This window comes from Lutjanus erythropterus, chromosome 21 (genome assembly GCF_056507025.1).
Source record: "Lutjanus erythropterus isolate fLutEry1 chromosome 21, fLutEry1.hap2, whole genome shotgun sequence".
Classification (NCBI taxonomy): domain Eukaryota; kingdom Metazoa; phylum Chordata; class Actinopteri; order Lutjaniformes; family Lutjanidae; genus Lutjanus; species Lutjanus erythropterus.
Genome location: NC_139337.1, coordinates 1,869,535 through 1,891,663, shown reverse-complemented (window position 1 = coordinate 1,891,663; position 22,129 = coordinate 1,869,535). Strand labels below are relative to the sequence as shown.

Genomic DNA, 22,129 nt, shown 5'->3' with positions numbered 1-22,129 from the left:
AACCAAGCTGGTTTTTGCGAGTCTAAATGTGTATCTGTTGAGTCTAAATGAAGTGTGTTTTATAATGAGTCATTTTAGGCCCATGTTAGGTTTGTAAGACATAAACTTGAATTCAGAAGCTACAGTTGTCTTTTTCTGTTTAGTAAAGGAAATAGGTGGAAGAATATTTCCTTTATTGGCTTTTGTGAGTTTATTTGTTTATTTACTGGACATAACAAAAAAGGGACATATTGCTCAAACCTAGTATATTCAGATATAAGCATTATGCATTTTCCAGACTTTCAAACCAAAATGATGCACTTTGAGCACTGGTACACAGTGTAATTGATACAATTGGTAACAAATATGGCTTTGTGACACAATGAAGGTGTGTTCCCTGCGATCTGTTTTTATTTATTTATTTTAATTTACCTTCATTTAACTAGATAAGTCACTTGAGAGGTAGTTCTCATTGGCATGATGACATGGCCATCAGACTGTTTGATGTTTTGATATCATGAGGTTAAATTCAGGCCCATAGTTCAGCACACATTGGTCACTCTATGGCACTCTAACATGCTGCTGTACGTGCCTTCCAGCTTTATCATTCAGCAGTGATATAGGCTAACAGGCAGGGCAGTAGTGAGCAGACATCGACCGCTGCTGAAGTCTGAGTGCAGAATGAGAAATCGATGTGGAGCTGAGGTGGAAGTAGACTGAGATGGACGGTGATACAGTAGAGGGAAGAGGAAGTGTGAGAGACAGAGGAAGAGGAGGCAGAAACAGAGTGAAGGAGCTGGAGCCGCTGTTATTGATGAAGACACTGCAGTGGTCATATTTCACAGTGCCTCGAACACACCACCAGTTTCACTGCGTCAACATGGCCCCGGGCTCCACAGAGGCCGCTCGTTCCTCTGCTCAGCCTCTCAGTCCTGCAGAGGCAACACAAATCAGCCCACCAGCCCTCCTCTTCCTTTCTGCAGCCTCAGCTCTCTAACACCACCTCACACTGCTGCTAAAGACTGACTCCTTTTATTTTTCTTAGCTCCACTGATCCATCATGGCGATGAGGAAAACAGACGATGTGGCTGTTGCTAAGCAATACACCCACACCATCTTGCCTCTCTGCTGCCTCTCTCTCTAGATTCCTCTCTGACTACATGACACCATGGTATCCTCTTATTAACTGTTATGATAGTAAACAGCTACATTGAGCCTGTTGTAAACAGGTCCAGCATCACGACAGGGCTGGTAGCACTGGTCATAGGGTCACTATGGCAACAGCAATGCCTAATACATGGAAGCAACTGTGCCCCTGTCACCTTTCCCCCCTCATTTTAATGTGAGCAGCCGAGCAGTAACAGATTTTGTCAGCCTCTGACGGACTTGTGCCTCAGATATGAGATCTGTATTTAGCTGCAATGATTAATCAGGTATTAAATTTTTTACCAACTATTTTGATAATCAATTAATAACTTTGAATAATTTTTAAGACAAAAACATCACAATTCTTGGATTCCAACCTCTTAAATGTGAATATTTTATGGTTTCTTTACTCCTCTCTGACAATAAACTAAATATCTTTGGGCTGTGGACAAAGCAAGACATTTGAGGATGTCATCTTTTGAAAATGTTCACCATTTTCTAGACCAAACAACTAAGTGATTAACTGAGAAAATAACTGGCAGATTAACTGACAATGAAAATAATCCTTAGTTGTCACCCTATTCGTATTACCCGACTTTTACCTGAAAATAAAATACTGTTTATTTAATGTCATCTATACCACAAAGACAAACAAGACACTCTGGCTAAAGTGTTCACAGCTCACAGATATGTACAACCCATGAGGGCTTCCAGAAGGATATTGTTTCATTCTATGGACTCATAAACCAAAGACGGTGGGACCAGCAGTTTTTTCATATCTTAGTCATCTAATTTCAACTCATGTATTAAAGTGCTGCACTCAAAAAGCTCCTCATAATAAAATAAACAAGTGACAAAGTATGACTAATGTTCAGGGTAGAGGTTAGGGGTGCATGTGGAAATTTCCATTAATTTTAAAAGCTGCAATAAGTGATTTACACAGTTGTGAGATTAGCCTGGGAAGCAGATGAATCTGCAAGCTCATGTTCTCATTTGCTCTTGCAGATCCATCTGGCCACCCTCCCGTTCAGACAGATTTCCACCAGCCCTGGATGTTGTCAGGCCAGTCATAACCATTTTATTCAAAATGGGGTGGGTTTGATGTAATAAATGACAGAGGAGCATCACCTGTCCAGATCTGAAAAGTCATCAAGCTCCTGAAACTTAGATCAAACTGTCAAACTAGGCAGTGCTAATTCAATATTAATCAACATTCTATTACTGCATTGACTATTTCTGCTGTAATATGAGAAAGTTTGCAACCAGACTACTGTTTTTCCCTGTTTGAAAATGGACGTCACAACACAGTGGGCAGAGGCAATTTTGTCTGTGCTTGTTGGTAACGCTTGTCGGAATCAAACAGGAAATGGGAGATGGTAATACCAGGAAATGGTGAGATACCACTTATTAATTTTGATGGCTAACAGTTTCATACAGACACAGAGTATGGATGAACATCCCATGTTTCATGAATCTAAGTTCTGACCAGACTTTAAACAGAATCCAGTTTTCCGTACCTTCATACCTTGCTGACATTTTACTGGACTACACGGTATATAGATATAAACTAAAATGGCTCAACTCAACTCTTCTCCACTGTACTGTAGTATTCTTTTATGTAGGTGGAGCTGATTGTCATAGCAGCGCTGTCTCTACAGCTGGAGAACAACACACACAGGAGCTCTGCTTCGGTCTTGAGAAGCTGCAGCTTTTATTCACTAACAAACTCAAAGCTAAACTGTACATTTACAGAGCTGTCACTGTACATTTACTGCCAGACCGACAACTTCACTGCTCACATTTTCCTCCATTCACTGTCACTCTCTGCCACCATAAACCATATTCAGTCTGCCAGTCACTCTCTCTCAGGCTCAGAAAAGTTACACACTGACCATGCTACAATACTCAGACTCACTATGTTCTGACCAGTCAGCAGTCTGCAGTGTTTTTTGGCTCACCTTTATCACTGGGACAAACCCCAAAATACTTCCAAGCAGGGGCAGAGGGATTTTTTTCTTCTTTCTGTTCTTTAACTGTAAATGTCTTGTGACTTTATCCCGCAGATGCCATGTTTCTTCTTCTTATGAAAGCTATGTTTGTCAGCTCAGCTGTTCTACAGCACAAAGACTGACCTCTGCTGGTGTAAGTTGCACACTAAAATACAGCATCTTCCTATCAGTCTAATAGAAAGAGAAGCAACTGTATTTAGGATGGTATTGGAAATCATACCACCTGGATTTCTAATCTAATCTAATCTAATCTCTACTATAATATCTTTATCCCATCCAAGCCTAATTCTTACGTTACTTTTACCTCTACGTAACCTTTATAAACAGACATCTGTATTTGAACATGCAGAATCTGGAGGCAGGGAAAGACTTTGGTATCAGAGGTGTTCTGGTTTCAATTTACAGTCTAACTAGTATTGACCAGTTACGTTTGAGTGGGCTTTGGTTGCACACAGGTAAACAGTCTGTGTGGAGAGCAAACCAGGTGAAATATAATGGCCAAAATGTAATATCAGAAACCATCAGCTATCAATTGATGATGATTTTTTATTAGCTTTTTAAAAAATTAGCTGCATTTATTTGCAGATATCTGTTCATAGATCATGTCTGAAGTTGCTAATAGAACTGCAAACAGTGACAGGTGCATGGAAAGGAAGTCTTGGCCCAGATATCTACTGGATTCACCAGAAACCCTGAGAGGCTATTTGACCACAGACGATGGGTCCCAGGATTGACCTCTATCAGCCTGGGTGTCAGTATAGAATGCTTTATTTAATTTTTTGCCCATTTAGATTTTTCTGCAATCTTAGACTTTAAAATGCTCATTTCATTTTGTACCTGGCTACAAAGCATATAAGCATTGTCTCTTTAATTTGTCAACAAGCTGAGTCACCAGGAGCAAAGACAGTTCTAAGAGAGGTGGTTAACTGATGACTGTTAGTGGATTTTAATGTGACTGCTTCATGAACATGTGGAGAAGCATGACAGATATGAGAGACAAGAGAGGGAAAGACAAGTTGCTCAGCTTTACAGTGTTTATCGTTAATATTTTTGATGTAAAAATTACATTTTCTCAACAAGGTGTTAAAGCAGCCCCTGAGAATACCTGGCCAGTGGCCCCCACAAATTCTCAATTTCAAATTCTCAGAATTGTGCAATGTAACACTAAAGTATGTTACATGGACATATTTTTTAGATCAATATTTATTAAATATTGCATTTAGAAATGTTAATGTGTGTGTGTATATATATATATATATATATATATATATATATATATATATATACACATATATACTGTTTGTGTATTTTTTTTAACTGGACATCAGCATTTTTTTTCTATTTTATTTTAAAGTATTTATCTGAATATATAGACCTATGTATTGTTAGCAAAATTACAATTCATGTACATTTTTCTTCTTACATCTACTTTGGCAATAAAAACATCTGTTTCCCATGTCAATGAAGTCAATCTGCACTTTGATGTTAATCAAGATCAAGACTTCAAATTGGCTACATGAAAAGTAATAAGTACACTAATTTTTACATAAATCTAATTCTAAGTCACCATGATAGAGGCTTAAACTGCATTCAAGATGCGTAAAAAGTGTAAAATGTAAAATAAAATATGTTGGTTAGATAACAGGGGGGTGTAATGGTGCCTCATATGGTAAATTCAGTATATTGTCCATTTCCAGAACACTACCTGTATCAGTACAACAACAGAGTGATGTCATACTGGCCACTCTGCTGCTCTCAGTTTCTGTCAGAAATACTGATTTCATTCACTAATTACTTCCAAGTCCTTCAACTTTGCTGTTTAGAAGCACTGTGAATCTATGGTCATTGAAATGTGAATGTGTTACTGATGCAGACATGCTGGCAGGTTTAAGTTATGTTCTTAAAATAATTTTTATATATGGATGCATTTCTCTTCTGTTACAGTGTAACAATACAGAAGGCAGGGCTCAAAAATAAATGTTACCTGGCAAGTAACTCTGGCAACTTACTTGCCCAACTGGGGAACTGGTAAAAAAAACAAAACAAAAAAACAAAAAAACATTAAATTATTTTGGCAATTGATTAATTGTTAAAGTAATTTTTCATGCAAATGAAATGGTAGAAAATGATGTTTTCAGCCTATACAATATGGAGATAACATACCTTTCTTCAATTATTATGATATTAAACTGAATATCTTTGGATTAGGTACTGACAAAATAAGACAGTTAAAGACATCACCTTGAAGTTTGAAAAACTGGAATGGACATTTTTTTTTTTTTTTTTTTTAACAATTTTCTGACATTTTATAGATGTTGCAGGCCTCACTTAAACATGACAATTAATTTTAGCCTTTGCTATTTGATAAGCACTAATAAATGAAAAAATTTGTACAAGGGGCAAGTAAATTTCTGACCCACTTGCCCGACATTATGTTACTGAGCTCCAGCTGGAACATTGAAACCAAAGATCATTTTGTTAACATACAAAAAATACAAAAAAGTGCAGTATGCAAAACATGCTGGGACTGCAGCAACTTCCAAATTCATTCAACACCTGAAGTTGAAGCTAATATTAACAAAGTTAGCGAGCTAATGCTTAGCTAACGTTGGCTGAACAGCTAAATATCTTTGTAAATCAATGAGGCTAGAAACTCACTGTTACATTAGGACTTGTTCATAGTTTAGGACTTGGGAAATAAGACTTACTTATGACTTGCAAAACAATGACTTGGTCCCACCTCTGTTATATTATCATGTGAAATTTCTTTTCTTTAGGTATTTGTTCTGAACCAATAAGGAAATCCACAAGAAGAATGCTGCAGATTCATTCAGTTATAAGGACAATAATCTCATGTCTTTATTTGCACATGGAGGTCACTGTGACAGTTAACTGTCTTGTCTTTAGCTTAAGTTTCTGACTTCCTGAGATGTCAGCGCTGTTTACCTGAACAAACTGCTGTACAGCTAATTTAGCAATATGGCAGCAGCAGCTAATGTTAAAGTGCAAGTGGACTCCACTCTAAACACTAGCTTCTACCGGTGTTTACAAAAAACTGAAATGTTTAGCTGTCTGGGGTCTGATTACATCAATAACAGCATGGTATTTTTTATATATTATATTATATTACATGAATATTCTTCTGTTATCATACATGGCACCAAATCGATGATACAGTGGGTAGATCAGATCAGCACACATGAAGCTCGTCTACTCAGTTCTGTTGAAAACTGCCAAGTTGTATGTTCACAACACAATCAGCCGTGGTTATCTAAGAGCTGAGGAGCGCTAACAGGGTCACCGCAGAGTGTGTTACATCACCTGAAAGTACTGTTATACTACTGTTGCTTTTAAAGGGCTGCTTCGTTCAAATCAGGGAAAAATTGACATTATTCGATATGTGTTCTGTGCATTATGCACAGTAACACAGGACAGTGTCTTGGGAAGAAATGTTGCTGTTTTACTTTGAGGGTGACGTTGGCAATATTCTTTTTCTTTAGTCAACATGTGCAGAACCTACCCAACAATGACTGTATCCTACTAACAAGTCTGGTGTGTGCATTCAAAGCCTGATATGTCTTATTTCTCTGTGGCCAGTTGTCAACTGTTTTAGGAACTTACTGTACCTTTTTCAGAAATGAAATTTGGACAAGATGTTTTTAAAGATTTGTGTCTTCAGTAAGAACCAATGAGCTTGAAGCTTGGAGCAATGGAATGGAATTTCTTGAAAATTCTAGAATAGCATAAGACTCATCCTTCAAACACCACAATCTGGTGAAGACTGAAATCACAGAGATAGAAATATCAAAGCCTGGACAGATCATAGTCATCACTAGGTCTGAGAGACAGAAATGTTCCTCTACGGCTCAGATGAAGCCACCCTTCACAGGTTCCTCTGCAAATACACAACCAATTCCTCTTGTTTACATGTTGCTGATGACACAGATGTACACACATCATCCACTCTCACACTACATGATCTTCTGGTCCTGGCTGTACCTGTGTTGTCCTGCTGCTGCCATGTTGGACACCCATCAATCCCAGCAGTCCCTCTGATCAACAGGGCAGTTCTCCTATGCTCCGGTGCCTCAGTGTTTCAGTTTATCAGAGGCATGTGTTCATGTGTTTGTGTGCGTGTGTGTTTGTGTGTGTGTGTGTGTGTGTGTGTGTGTGTGTGTTGAAAGACAGAGAGTGGCGGTGTGTGTGTCTTTATTGGAAGGCCAGCAGGAACATGAGGACCACGTTGATGATGATGAGCAGCATCATGATGAGGAACACCACCACCTTCTGCGTCTCTGGGGGGAGGTTGCAACGCAGCATGGCGTTGAAGAATCCCATCCTCTGCCTGCTCCACCTCCCTGAGCCACTGCCCCGAGCCATCAGTCCCCTGGCCTCCTCCTCTTCCTCCTCCTCAGCACCGCTGCCCCTCCCCCGTCGCCGTTCCCTCAGCGCCGAGCCTCCACACCACACCGCGTCACCTCGTCCTCCTCCCCGACTGTCTCCGTCGCTGTCCTCTAGCACTGCTCTCCTCCTCCGCTCGGCTCCGGCGGGCGCCTCCTCTGCTTCTCCTGCCACTTTGCCGATGGCCAGCGTTGCCCCGGCCTGCCAGTGGAGGCTGGGTGCCTATCTGTGTCAGCGTGTGTGTGAATCTGCGCTCTGTGAAGCTATTTGTGTGTTACGTGCTGAGCATCCCCCTTGTCCTCCTTTACTCCCTTTCTCCTCTTTGAGGAATAGGCACCTCCCCTCTCTTTTTTCCTTCTATCTTTTACCAGGTTAGTCTTTCTTTTCCTTTTGCTTCCTCTAGTCTCTCTCTCGGTCAGGATGTCAGGAAAAAAGACAGACAACGAGATGCTGCATCTCTCTGGTTCACGCTCATGCCGCCTCGTCTTTTCCTCCCTCTTCTTTTTATCCTTCTGTTTTCCGGCTCGTTCCTCTCTTGCTGTAGACTACATACGTTCAGTTGTTTCTACCTCTCAAACCAAGCGGCCATTTGTTCTCCCTCTGGCTTGTTTTCTCCCTCTCTGTCAGTCTCTGCCCACCTTTTCTCTCCGTTAAAAGCTCCTGCTAAAATGGTGCTCGCTGCTGTGCCTGGAGCTGTGCTGCTTCAGCCATCCATCTAACAACCAGGATCACCCTCTTTTCTTTTTTTTTCTCCTTTCCTTCCTCTCCTTTTTTATGTGCCCACCCTTGTATAGCTGGCAGCCAATCAGGATGCAGAGTGTGTCACCGTATCCTGGATACCAGAGTAGTTGAGGCAGGGCCATAGCAACCTCAGGAGGGTGAGGAGGGGGTGGTGTGTTGGGATGAGAGGGACAGAAGGAGGAGGGGGTACGGTGGAGGCCATGCAGAATAATGGATGGCTCTTAAGGGAAATGTGTGTGTGTGTGTGTGTGTGTGTGTGTGTGTGTGTGTGTGTGTGTGTGTGTATGCACATGTGCAGGGGTTTCAGGTTGAGTGCTTTGCTGTATTCATATACATTTTGCATTGATGAATAAAATAAAAGACTGAAACTTCATAATAGGCACAAAAGACAAAGTGAATAACAAAATCTGCATTATAGATGCACCAACACAAAATGATATTTAGTTTCACTAATAGATTCTGGTGCTATGTATATTTTTCAGTAAACCCCATGAAAACAGTCTCTAAATCCGATTTCCTTCCTGCCTGTAGCTCTCAACTCCAAACCCATTTATTAAAGACAAAATCTTCAAAGACTATTCCTAAATTTATAGTTTAATTTTTTTTAAAAAGGCTTAATAGTTGCCTAAAACAGCTGGTCATTTTAGTTTAGTTTAGTTTTAATCAAATGTTACTTAAACAGGAGGAAATAGTGCCTTTGTTTGGGACTATTTTCACCAGTGGATGAATCCACATTTGGTGCTCTAGTGAGTATTTCTGGTATTACACCATATATTCTTTGACTATCATTAAAGCCCCGCTCCAGTGTATTTTAGCTTTATTTGATATTTCATATTTTTCTTATTTCCTGACAGTGTTGATTAAAATACTAATTTTGAGCTCAGTGTTAAAAAATCTAAGTTATGGAAAATTACAGCTCCTTAAATCATTCAACATTAATAGAATTAAAAGTGTATGGGAGAGGGACCTGGGGACTGAGTCTGGGGAGGAGGCATGGTCTAATGCAGTGAAGTCAGTAGGAAAAATCTTTTTGTGCAGTAGGCTAACAGCCAATACAGGATCCTTCACACTGTTCACACTTCACTGTCCCAACATTTCTACCCTCTGTGTCAAGTGTAAGAAAGAGTCTAGGTCTTACATACATTGCATTTGGAACTGCCCTCTAATATTTAAATTCTGGGATCAAGTCTCACAGGAACTTAACTCAGTTTTTGGTAAGAAAATACACATAAAACCTGGTTCATTTATATGAAATCTCTCAGGTGAAGGCCTCTCTTTGACAAGTGTCCAAAAGAATCATTGCACAAGCTTATTCTATTAGCAAGGAGATGGATCAAGCCCAGACCTCCAACTGTTAACCAGCGGTACGGAGAAATCTTTACAGTTTTGCATATGGAGCACTTAAGCTCAGTTTTGAAGGGAGATGAGAGGATTTTTGATAAGTTGTGGGCCCCTTTTCTAAATTACCTCCCTGACTGCACAGCAGACCTAATACACATGGGGCATTGTGATGTGGACATGTGTCCCTCCTGTACAGCCATGGCCAAAGGTTTTGAGAATTACACTAGTATTGGTTTTTACAAAGTTTGCTGCTTCAGTGTTTTTAGATCTTTTTGTCAGATGTTACTATAATATACTGAAGTATAATTACAAGCATTTCATAAGGGTCAAAGGCTTTTATTGAGAATTACAGTAAGTTTATGCAAAGAGTCAATATTTGCAATGTTGACCCTTCTTTTTCAAGACCTCTGCAATTCGCCTTGGCATGCTGTCAATTAACTTCTGGGCCACATCCTGACTGATGGTAGCCCATTCTTGCATAATCAATGCTTGGAGTTTGTCAGAATTTGGACCCAAAATTTCAATGTTTTGTTCCCCGAGCCACGTAGTTATCACTTTTGCCTTATGGCAAGGTGCTCCATCATGCTGGAAAAGGCATTGTTCGTCACCAAACTGTTCTTGGATGGTTGGGAGAAGTTGCTCTCTGAGGATGTTTTGGTTCTTTATTCATGGCTGTGTTCTTAGGCAAAATTGTGAGTGAGCCCAGTCCCTTGGCTGAAAAGCAACCCCACACATAGATGGTCTCAGGATGCTGTACTGTTGGCATGACACAGGACTGATGGTAGCACTCACCTTTTCTTCTCTGGACAAGCTTTTTTCCAGAAGCTCCAAACAATCGGAAAGGGGATTCATCAGAGAAAATGACTTTACCCCAGTCCTCAGCAGTCCAATCCCTGTACTTTTTGCAGAATATCAGTCTGTCCCTGATGTTTTTCCTGGAGAGAAGTGGCTTCTTTGCTGCCCTTCTTGACACCAGGCCATCCTCCAAAAGTCTTTGCCTCACTGTGCGTGCAGATGCACTCACACCTGCCTGCTGCCATTCCTGAGCAAGCACTGCAATGGTGGTGCCCCGATCCCGCAGCTGAATCAACTTTAGGAGACGGTCCTGGCGTTTGCTGGACTTTCTTGGGCGCCCTGAAGCCTTCTTCACAACAATTTAACCTCTCTTCTTGAAGTTCTTGATGATCAGATAAATGGTTGATTTAGGTGCAATCTTAGTATCAGCAATATCCTTGCCTGTAAAGCCCTTTTTGTACAAAGGAATGATGGCTGCACGTGTTTCCTTGCAGGTAACCATGGTTAACAGAGGAAGAACAATGATTTCAAGCACCACCCTCTTTTAAAGCTTCCAGTCTGTTATTCTAACTCAATCAGCATGACAAAGTGATCTCCACCTTGTCCTCATCAGCACTCTCACCTGTGTTAACGAGAGAATCACTGACATGATGTCAGCTGGTCCTTCTGTGGCAGGACTGAAATGCATTGGAAATGTTTTTGGGGGGATTAAGTTCATTTTCATGGCGCAGAGGGACTTTGCAATTAATTGCAATTCATCTGATCACTCTTCATAAGATTCTGGAATACATGCAAATTGCCATCATAAAAAATGAGGCAGTAGACTTTATGAAAACTAATATTTGTGTGATTCTCAAAACTTTTGGCCACGGCTGTACCCCTGTGGACGTCTGATGCTCTCTCCTGGGTATTTTGTTGCTCTGCCTTAGCTTTGCTACCCTTGACCCATGTGACATGTCTAAGCTCTGGGATCACCATGAAATGTCTATGTAATGTTCCATGTATGTCTGCTTACCAGGCAGTTATTTGTTTGTTTGTCACCTTTGACCCTTTAGCTGCTTGTATGCAGTGACATGACATGAACTGGAGCGTTTTTGTCATTTTGGGCTAATGTTATAGAGATGTAATTTGACTTGACTCGAGGATGTGCCAAGCTTCAACTATAACACCATCCCAGGACCCAGTTATCACTGGGTGTCTCCTAGTTTGCTGAAGATGTAGAGCTAACAGAGCTTGTAGCCTCTGAGCATTCAGCTTATCAGCTAAAGGCTGTTTATATTCTGCTGGAGCCAATGCTGCCCTCGGGCACTTTGTATAGAGGGAGTGTCCCTCTCTCTCTCCCTCTCTCTCTCTCTACTTAAGAGAGTGATTAATTGTCATGTTTAATTGAGGACTGCAACATATATAAAATGTCAGAGAGAGAGAGAGAGAGAGAGAGAGAGAGAGAGAGAGAGAGAGGGAGAGAGAGAGAGAGAGAGAGAGAGAGAGTGACGTGGTGGAGGCTTGGAAATATCGGACATCAGGTGGCATACTGTCCATTTGTCACCACCCCTCCTTGTCTAATACCGAAGGGTCCATTTAGCGGCTGCATCTGACATGGTCAGAAAGCCTCTTTTAACACGTGATTAGTGTTGTGAAACACTTGTAGGTTTACCGGTTGATTCCACTTAGACTTGTCATGTCTACATCAGCATTTTGATCTATCCTCCACACAGCTGCTGGTGTTTCAGCGGTGGAGTGTTTTGCTCGTTTGATTATTCTTTGATGAGTTAAAGTTGGCACTGGGTGTTTTATTTTGAAAATTGACTGCATTCTCTATGCTTTTTCCTTGTCTGACTTCCTGCCCCCATAATGTGGTCTGTGTAGATTGACGCAGCATCCGGCTAAAGTACGTGTGTGTTTGAAGGGGAAAGGAATGGAGAGCTGCTTCTGGGACCTGATGGCAACACCAGGCTGCTGCAGTATAACCATACAGACCTCTACACACACCAGACTGGTCAGTTATAACTCCATATTCTGCTTTTTTATAAAGGAGACATCTGATCGCCAGGGCTCATCTTTTTCCAGCTTTCTTTTTATATTTGAAACGCATCACACTGCATTCATTGCTAAACTATGTGAACTACATGAACAGGGCACCATTTAGAGAGATTTGAGCTTGGAAAAAGTGAAAAGTGGGGTGACAAAACCTGTAGAAATTAATACTCGCACATGTACTTGAGTGTCATTAGCCATCCATTCATGCTAAGACACAAATTAAGAAATTTTTTTATGTGTATTAGTATTTCCTTTCATTTGTCCTTAATTCTGCTCAATCACCTCTGAGTAAAGCTAATAAATGATTAGCAGTAGCATTTGCTATGAATATCCTGCCTGTGTTTTAGCTAGTTAGCTCGTAGAAACTGACCTGTAGAAGTCAGTGAGCTGTTGTTTCCCACCTCTTCGCGGACCTGACCTCGATATGCAGATGGAATCACCACAGCAAACCAACAACGTGCTCCTCTCATTCATTTACACTCAAAACCAAGACAACGTCAATCTCACAGATAGATGTCAGAGAATATTGACAAATTTCATATCATCATAAAGTCCCAGAGCCCGGGGTGATGTATTCAAATGATCAGTTTTATTTAGCCAAAGATATTGAGTTTATAATGATATGAAACAGAAGAAAGAAGCAGATCTTCACATTGGATCAGCCTGAACCCAAGAACAACCACAAACGATAAACATACACAGCAGCCTCATGGCCAGATCCCCTCACAGCCATCTCACATTTCATCCATGTTGAGTCTCCATTAACTGAGCAGCAAAGACAGTCTGTCTGGAAGCACACAGCACCATTTTGTTGACACATTTTAACTCCCTGTGTTCCTGGAAAACAGACATCAGTGACCCACAGGGTGGCAGCAGAGCTCTGACTCTGTCTGCTGCTCACAGAGAAGAAGAAAGCAGTGATGTGCAGCTGGTTGCCTGGATATCTGTTCTGACTGGTTATCGCTATCAACCAATCCAGCAGAGTGAACACTGAATGCAGCAGAATGAGGGTGAAGGAGCAGATGATGACTCTCAGAAACCCGATTCCAGTCACAGACTGTTAGGAGTGCTGTTAAATAGTTTATAATCAATTTGGTACCAGACAGCAAAGACACCCAAACTACTACCAGGGTTCAACATTAATGATTTTTTTCATTTGCCCGGTCAGGCAAGTATGTAAGAACGGTACTTGCCTGAAGTCAGTTTGTACTTGCCTCCCTACAATTTGGCTTATTTAATAACAAATTAAGTAACTGTCTAACTGTTAATCTAGGACTGCAACGTTCATAAAGCGTCAGAAAATAGTGAAAATCCCAGTTCCTCAAAGTCCATGGTGACGTCTTTAAATATTTTGTTTTGTCAGTCCAAACCAAAAATATTGCATTTCATGAATGAAGAAAAGCAAGAAATCTCCATATCTGAAAGGCTGAAAACAGCATTTTCTTCCATTTTTGCACGAAAAATTATTTTTCAATTAATTGAAAATTAAAATAGTTTTACCACTTTCCCGGTCAGGATAGTTAGCTGCTAAATTTACTAACCCAACATGGCCTTGCCTCGGGCAAGCAGGCAAGCCTTGCTGTTGAGCCCTGACAACACCACCGGACAAGACAGCTAAAAAGAAATTATGAAATATTTTAAAATCACAAAGTCAAGACTGGGATAGAAATAACATTTTCATTTTAATCTTTTGAGGTTTAATTTCTGAAACTGAATTGATTAATATAACAGTAGTAGAACACTACATCTGCAAACAGCTGTTTGATGGACAGTCACAATCATTATTGATGAGCTATAACAATAAAATGTTCTGTAGAGCTGAGTTGGTAAAAATTCTCTCTGGGTTTGCCACTAAAAGCAGCTCTTTCACACTACATGCAGTCATTTTTCATTGCCAGTATAAAAGCATAAAAAGGTTTACATGCCCAAATCAGTTGGATTGTTTCTTTTATTCAGTTTTCAGTGTCTAAATTAAGCACAGTGGATGTTTCAGCTGTGCCTTCTTATGTGAGCAGTGGTCCTTTTATGGTTGAGTTCTTCTTAACTTCTCACCTTTTTAAGTGAGAAGTTACCATATAAGAACACATAAATACTTTATCATTTGTTGCAGGAAATGGGACAAGTCAAATTTCTCTTTTAAATTAGATGGAAATATGGCATTTAATATGACAAGCTTCATGTTGAAGTTTGATCTTTCTACATCACCACCTCCAGTAGTTGAGCAAACAATGCAGGGCTGCAAAGTATTCTTAGAATATGGTCAAGTGCTATTTTTTTGATAAAGGTAAAAAATGTGACAAAGCAGCATGATAATGAAGTAGTGTAGTGCATTACAGAAAGTTCCTATTTTAAGTAGATTAAGACAAGAAGAGTGTAAGATTTTTCTCAATTTTGTGTTCCAAAAGCAAATCCTAACTAACTGTGTTGTATCTTAGCTTATATCCTATCTCAGGTCAGGAAATCCGAAATAAATGATCCATTGATTATGAACTTCTGTTACTCTTTCTAGCAACCAACAATATTTTTCTCATCTTGCCAAGCTAAATAACTTTGCAACCCTTAGTTTAGAAAACCTCAAGTTAGGAGAGTTTATTCATGATTAAGCTGGGAAGAACTGTTCATCTGTATTGACCTTTTTCCTAAACTGGGTCCTAACCCTAATTACCATCTACTAACAGTTAAGATAAGATCTGAAAGTTAAGAAGTTTATGTAACACAGCTGTTGGGCCTGTAAAGCTTGTTCTCAAGGTGTAAGAAAACATGTTTATTCAGTACAGACCCCAACAAATATCACAATTATATGATTTTAATAGTTTTTTTCACAGAAAATGAAAATGTGATGCAGAAATGATCATTCACACTAATCATGAATCAAATTGCATATCACAATATCTGTCAAAATAAATGCAATATGATTTTTTCACCATGTCATGCAGCCCTAGAATAATGTAAAAAAGACACGAGAGTGAGAAGTTCAAATCCATCTTACTTCCACAACTCCACAGACCTGACCAAATCAATCATCATGTTGGGAACTGGGCTGTATATCGATACTCAATATCTGTAAAGCATCAATTGAAATAATGCAGTACCAAGTAGTATCAAAACTTCTCCAGTCAAATGATACCTGCAGTCAATCCTTTTGGTACCCAGATCATGAAAAAGATGACTATTTATATTCTTTCATTTGCAGCCAATCAAAGCATACTTATGAATACTGTTTTCCATTTGTTCCATATTCTGCCAAAAATCCCCAAATTTTACAAACTGGAAGTGTACACATGTAAATGCACATGCACATGTATGTGCTTTTGCATGGACCAAAGGTGTTTTCATCAGGATGAACGACAATTATTTCACACTAAGGCCCAGATCTAGAAAAATAAATAAATGTTTATATGGTTTGCTCACAGCCAATCACTGCAAGTGTTCTTCATCAAGAAGAACCTTCAAAAAGAAGCATCAAATGAAGTATGGAGACTGGTGACAATTTTTCAAAATGCTACCCAGCCCTAGTTGGGAAGGTTATAAAAATTGTCAGAAGAAACCACAGCAGTGCCCTTTAGCTCTCAGCATGTTTTGTGTGGCGAGTCATGTGTGATATCCCATGCAGGTGTGTGCGCACTTTCCACAGCAGTTAATGTCTACATACTGCCACGATCCATGCTTTTATTTCTACTGGTCATGCCGTTGCTCTCCAAAACTATAGTGGATGGCAAAATTATCAATAGAGACCAAAACTGTTTTTGTAGCAGGCTATAAACATGTTTCTTTCTGCTATAAAGTTGGGGATTTACATATGGGGCTGTATTGGGTTTGACTTGCTTTTGGAACCAGCCTCAAGTAGTCATTCAAGGAACTGCAGGTTTTGGTACTTCTGCTCTGGCTTCAGTTTTCAGCCCTGAAGGTTTCTGCTTGGGCTAAACCATAAGGGAACAATGTTCAGAGAGACTTAACTGAAAATCAACCTGAAACTGTTAAAATGAGGGGGACAAAAACAGGATTTTGAGACGTGAGGGGAACATGCCCCTCCCACCATCAGTGCTCCCACCATATAAATACATTCAGAAATTAACTGCAGACTACGCTGAGGTGCATGTTATCTACTCAGTAAATCACACTTGAGCTTGTGCATCAGCAGAATCCCAAGCAGGTATCCATGACAACCAAATAACCCAGCAACCTCAGAGCTTGTTTTTGCCGCCCCTCATAGCCAAAAGGCAGTGAGAGCCATTTCTTATCCTTCACTGAGGAGAGCCTCTGCACCACCTGCCCATCCTAACTCCTGTTAGGTCACCTCACCTGAGAGCAGCACTGACACTGGCATCAGTGGTGCTTTAAATACAAGCAGGGAGTCTTTTTGGATGGCCTATCATCTGGATACAGGCACTGCATCCCCCCTACAGTTGCGAGGTTTATAGCAATTCATGGTATTTTAGTCACAACAATGAACTAATTTCTTTCACTCCCTGGAGGGACTGACTCAAACAATCCTGCCCCCACTATCTCTGCACAACCTCCAAATTGTTTTCTTTCTAACACACTCTTTTGGTGGTTCATGCTCTTCTGTAATTTGTCACAGCAGCTCTGCCCGACAACCACAGGGAGGACGGAGTCTGGGGAGGCTGACATTAGCCCCAGAGGACTAACAGAGGACATGGACCCAGAATGCACATAGAACATACATCTTAACCTAAAGATTTTTGATTGTTGTATCTAGTTGAACCATATTAAAGTTTAAAAATTCTTCTTTTTTTATGTTTATGTCCCCTAAAACGTCTGACCTTGACTGTACTGACTTGCATGTGAGCAGTTTGTCTCTACAGAGTTTTCATATTCCTCCGCTGGGGGTGGGGGGGTGGGTCAACTTTGCATGTCAGTACTTTAGGAGACTTGGATTACACCAGACAAGCAGTATGGAGGCAATTTATGTTTTTATTCTGTTGTATTTTTTAATGTTAGAAAACTGGTCACTATTCATGTCCATTGTTTGAAAGATTCTGCAACACTGTTGTCCTGTAAAAGCAGTTTTCCATGGACTAAAAAAAACTAAACCTGACCATCAGTGTGCATGAGGCTGAGTAGATAATAACTGAACTTTCATTTTTAGTTGAACTATCTCTTTAAGTGTACCACATGTTCATGCATGTGCATATGTCTGTGCCTATGCATGCACCATAGGTGTCTTCCTCAGGATGAAGGTCAATTACAGAGTGCACCTTTCAACACCATGAACGCAGCATTTTCATTGCCAGGTACTTAATGAATGAAGGAGCTCCTGGCTGACCTTCTCTTCTGCATGACAACTAACTGTTAGCATGTTGACAGGTACTGTCAGAAAAAACTCACCAGCATCATAGCCTAAAACTTACCTATGACTCACAGGGTGGCAACAGCCACATAAAAAGGAACATTGATTGATTGACACACGTGGATGAATCAGTGTCTGTTACTCTAATGCTAGCCATCTTGATGTTCAGTGCTGTTTCACAGGTCAAGCAGGGGTGGCAGTTGTTGGCAGTTCATTTAAACAAAATATTAATCATAACAGAGGATTTTACATACTTTAAAACATATCTAGAGGGAAGCTTAGGGAAAACATAACAAAAAATTCTTATTAAACCACTGCCTTCCTGTGGTTTAAAAAAAAACAACAAAAAAAACTTATTCCATCAGAATAATTTGACAGATGATACAATAACAAAATAATTACATTACTACATACAGCTGTTTTAATGTTCAACCTAAACACGTTTCTTATGGGCATATCACGGTGCTTCTAACAAGACACTAGATTTGGACTAGAACTAGCTCTTTAGCACTGGCTCCACGGGCCATCAAGCTTCTAACTTTGGAGGCCAAAATGATTTTTTTTGTAAAAACAATACAGAAAAAGCAATTAAATGGAACAAGAACTGTGATTCCCATGAAATGTGAGCTAGATTTCAGTACTAGTTGTGGAACCTGATGGCACACTACATAGTTTGAGTGGGCTCAGTAAAGCCAGACTTCAGTAGCCCTGATATACAAGTAACAAGCTAGTGACAAGTACTGCTGACTGTTTTTGTATAAGGTTGAACTAAACAGGGAATGAAGATGTTTGTGGAAGAGTTACACTGTGGTTGTGAAGGCTTGTAATATGGGAATAAAACTACATGGAATATTTGGTGGCCACAGAGTATCTTTATGTGATCAGAGAGCGTGGTTAATGTCAAACTCTGCTTCTAACCATGACCCCAGTGAAATCCATCATTTGGTGATGGTGATTTTGCCTACCTCATTGATGGCCAGCTGCTCTCCTCCGCCTCCTCCTGGGTGTCCAAAACGATGTCCAGAGCCACGAAATTCTTCATACAGCAGATCCTCTTCACTGCCCAGTTCATCCCCCGCCTTCTCTGACGCCCCATCAGGAACAACCACCGCTGAGGACACAGGAGAGACACACATCAGACAGTCTGAATCACTGAGTTACTAATGAGATGTTGACTTTTTAGCCTCACACTGTCAGTGCTAAATGGGATGACATTCTTCAGTGAAGGAAATCAGCAAATGCGTAGCAAGAAATCATATTAATTTTTGTTGGATATCTTTACATTTATTGGGACAGAAGACACAGACAGATTTCAGGTCATTATTTATAAAACTCAGATACCAAAATAGAAGGATTCCCTCTTAAAAAAAACAGATGCTGAAAATAACCAGTTTTAATAATATGATTAAAGATAAAATGTATCCATATAGCACCTTTCTGTGTAGAGCTACAGGGCTCTGAAAAAAACTGAACCAACTGTCATATCTGCCCCTCACAGAAGATTTGACGACATAAATGAAAACTAATTTATTATTTTAAGCCATGTTTTAAAAACAAAATGAAGTTAAACATGCAAACTGAATGCATCAACTAAAACCTGGAGCATTTAGTTGATGAATAGGAGTGAATAGTATATCACTAATTTCTTCAAAATATTATTATTGCCAACACTCAAACTCCATTTTTTTTGTTGAAATTGTATTATTTAAGGATTTATATGTATGAAACATATGTATGAAATGTTTTGTTTGCTTTAACTTTTTCTTTCTTTCATGTCAACAAGGAAGCAGACACCAAAAAAGTATACTTGGGACTGCATGAAACACAACAAATAAATACAATGAGTAAATAAAATAACATTTGAAAAAAAAGGTGAGAAACTGGTGACAAAATTAATGGTAAGAATAACTTCATAATCCATAATTTATGGTATGTATATAAAGACCAGGTTTTTGAAAAGTACAAAAAATGTCAGAGTCCATTATTGATCTCCTGTTGAAAAGTAAGAAAATAGAAAGATATGTCCCTGATTATTTTTTTCTGAGGTCAGACTCTCTAATGGGAGGAACTGTACTAACTGGTCCAAGAACAGCTGAAAATTAGGAGGGGAGTCATTTTTCCCAAAGTAAAAATATACATTTCTTTGTAAAGTATGTTATGGTAATTAATATTCTGCATTTTTTTTTTTTTTATCTAATTGGAAAACTGGTGTATCATTTAATTTTTCTTTTTTTTCTTGCTCTGTGCCAGAAAACTTCAAACTATTTAAAAATGTGTTAAAAGCCTTCAAAATCTACTGATAACAGAGGTGTGAAATATAATATATATAATCATCTTTATACATGGATTTTTTATGACAATGTTGGCCATTAAATGTTGTGTCCCAGATTTCCATCAACTCTGTCAGATTTTTACAAATACCTGATTTAATCAGGTATGTAGTGGAAATTCTGAAGATTGGTTCACTCAGACACTGAAGAAGAGTTCGGGAGTCCCAGATGACTTACACAGGAGTATTTAATGAAGCTTGATCCAGGAGAATTCAGATTAGCAATAAACAGAGAATATTGTGACTGCCAACCCAATTCTGAAGGTTACTTCTCGAGTGAAGGTATTTAACTGTCCCCTGACAGGCACCTTGTATGGGTCTGATGTGTCTATCTATGTGTACACACATTCTATTGGGTATAAGTGAAAAACAAGAAGCTGTGCACCTCTTTGCTCTAAATCACTGTATCTGTCGGCCTTGCTCATGTATTGTGTTCTGCTAGAGAATGTCAGGAGACAGTCTGTCTGCCCGATAAGCCATAACCTTGGGACCTCAGGAGAAAGGATCTGGGGGATGCACTACTCTCCTACTCGTGGACTGTAGTTGTGCAGAGTGATCAACTACTAGTGTGCCTGTTAGATGCCAGGTTAGATGACCTGTGACTGGACCCTTCACGACTACGTTGTCACCCATGTAAAGAGAGACTCAGGGAACATTCTAAGAGCTAGTGAGGCAAGTCAGGCAAATTCCACAACAAGGTATAAAAAGGGTCAGCTACAACCTAAGGACTCCTGTCTCACTTACTGGTTTAAAAAAAGTAGGAATACTGCTCAAGCACCAATAAACTTTATATTTTTTGACAAACTTATTAAATAATGTTGCTCTCAGATGTGTCAACCATAACATGTCAACTCTGTAGCCCTTCTAAACCAAAGCTAAATAAGAATTATGGTTTACATATTACATACATATTATGTCATATTTTGTCAACTCTGTAAGACAAACTGTCAGAATTTCCATCTGACAGAGTTGATGTCTACGTTAAATAAAAAATGTAATCAATCAAAGCTTTAATAGCCAAGACTTTGATCTTCTAAAATAGATTTTCCAGCATAATTGAAAAGTAAAAAGCCAAACTCTATCAAATTACAGTTTTGACCGACTTCTCAAGAATGACTGACATATCAGTGTTAAAATGACTGGTAGCTGCAGTCCATCATAAAAAGATTCAGAATAGCAGCAATGAGAGGGGCTGGCTGGTTAACGTGGAGTATTTTTATTGTTCCTATACGGCCTCAGATAAAAACATCAGGTGGACCCTGATATTTATAGCCAGAATAATTTAATTTTGACTCTCAATAAAACGTGCCTCAGTACGCTCAGGAAAAAGTGTGTCATTACTGTCACTCACTGGCTGTCAGCTGTCATCAGCTGTGAGCGAGACACAGTGACAGAGCAGCTGAGCTCTGGGTGGGGGGTGGGGTGTAGACACCACAGCCACTGCATGTTACTGTGCCACCACATCACCAGGGCACAGAAACCTCCAGCACAGGCTCTGATATCATCCCATCATCTGACAGCCCCTCTGCAGCTGCTCCAGGCTGATTCCTGCACACATCCTCTTCATAAAATGGAAAAATACAGTCAAAATACTGACAATATTTTCTACTTTGCAATTTAAGGGAAAATGCACTTTTCATGTGTTTGTCCAGTCATTGTTGATGGTAAATGCTCGTGGAGCTGTGCTGACAGTGCATACATGTATCAGGATGTATTGCCCACAAACTTCTGATGCCAACAGAGCTACTCAGGGCTGTGTGCTCAGCCCCCTCCTCTTCATGCTGTGCACCCATGACTGCAGCTCCAAACATGGAGAGAACTCTTTTGTGAGGTTCACAGATGACATCACCATTATCGGCTGGATTTCAAGCAACGATGAGACTTCATATCAGAAGGAAATCAATCAATAGTCTTGCAGAATGGTGCACAAGACACAACCTTCTGCTCAGTGTCAAGACACATATCCCTTCTACATGAGTGGAGCTGAGGTAGAGCAGGTGAACAGAGAACCTGTCATGGACATCACACAGCTGATGAAGA

General features: G+C 39.8%; 1 protein-coding gene across 4 annotated transcripts in view; it reads right to left on the bottom strand.

Moving 5' to 3' along the window:
• LOC146307185 (rho guanine nucleotide exchange factor 4-like) overlaps positions 1 to 22,129 on the bottom strand; it is a 199,703-nt gene that overhangs the window by 17,722 nt on the left and 159,852 nt on the right. For all 4 annotated transcript variants that reach the window (XM_084746808.1, XM_084746810.1, XM_084746809.1 and 1 more), the window contains one exon: positions 18,726 to 18,871. In XM_084746808.1, the coding sequence (XP_084602934.1) occupies positions 18,726 to 18,871 (146 nt within the window). The remainder of the gene's footprint in view (positions 1 to 18,725; positions 18,872 to 22,129) is intronic.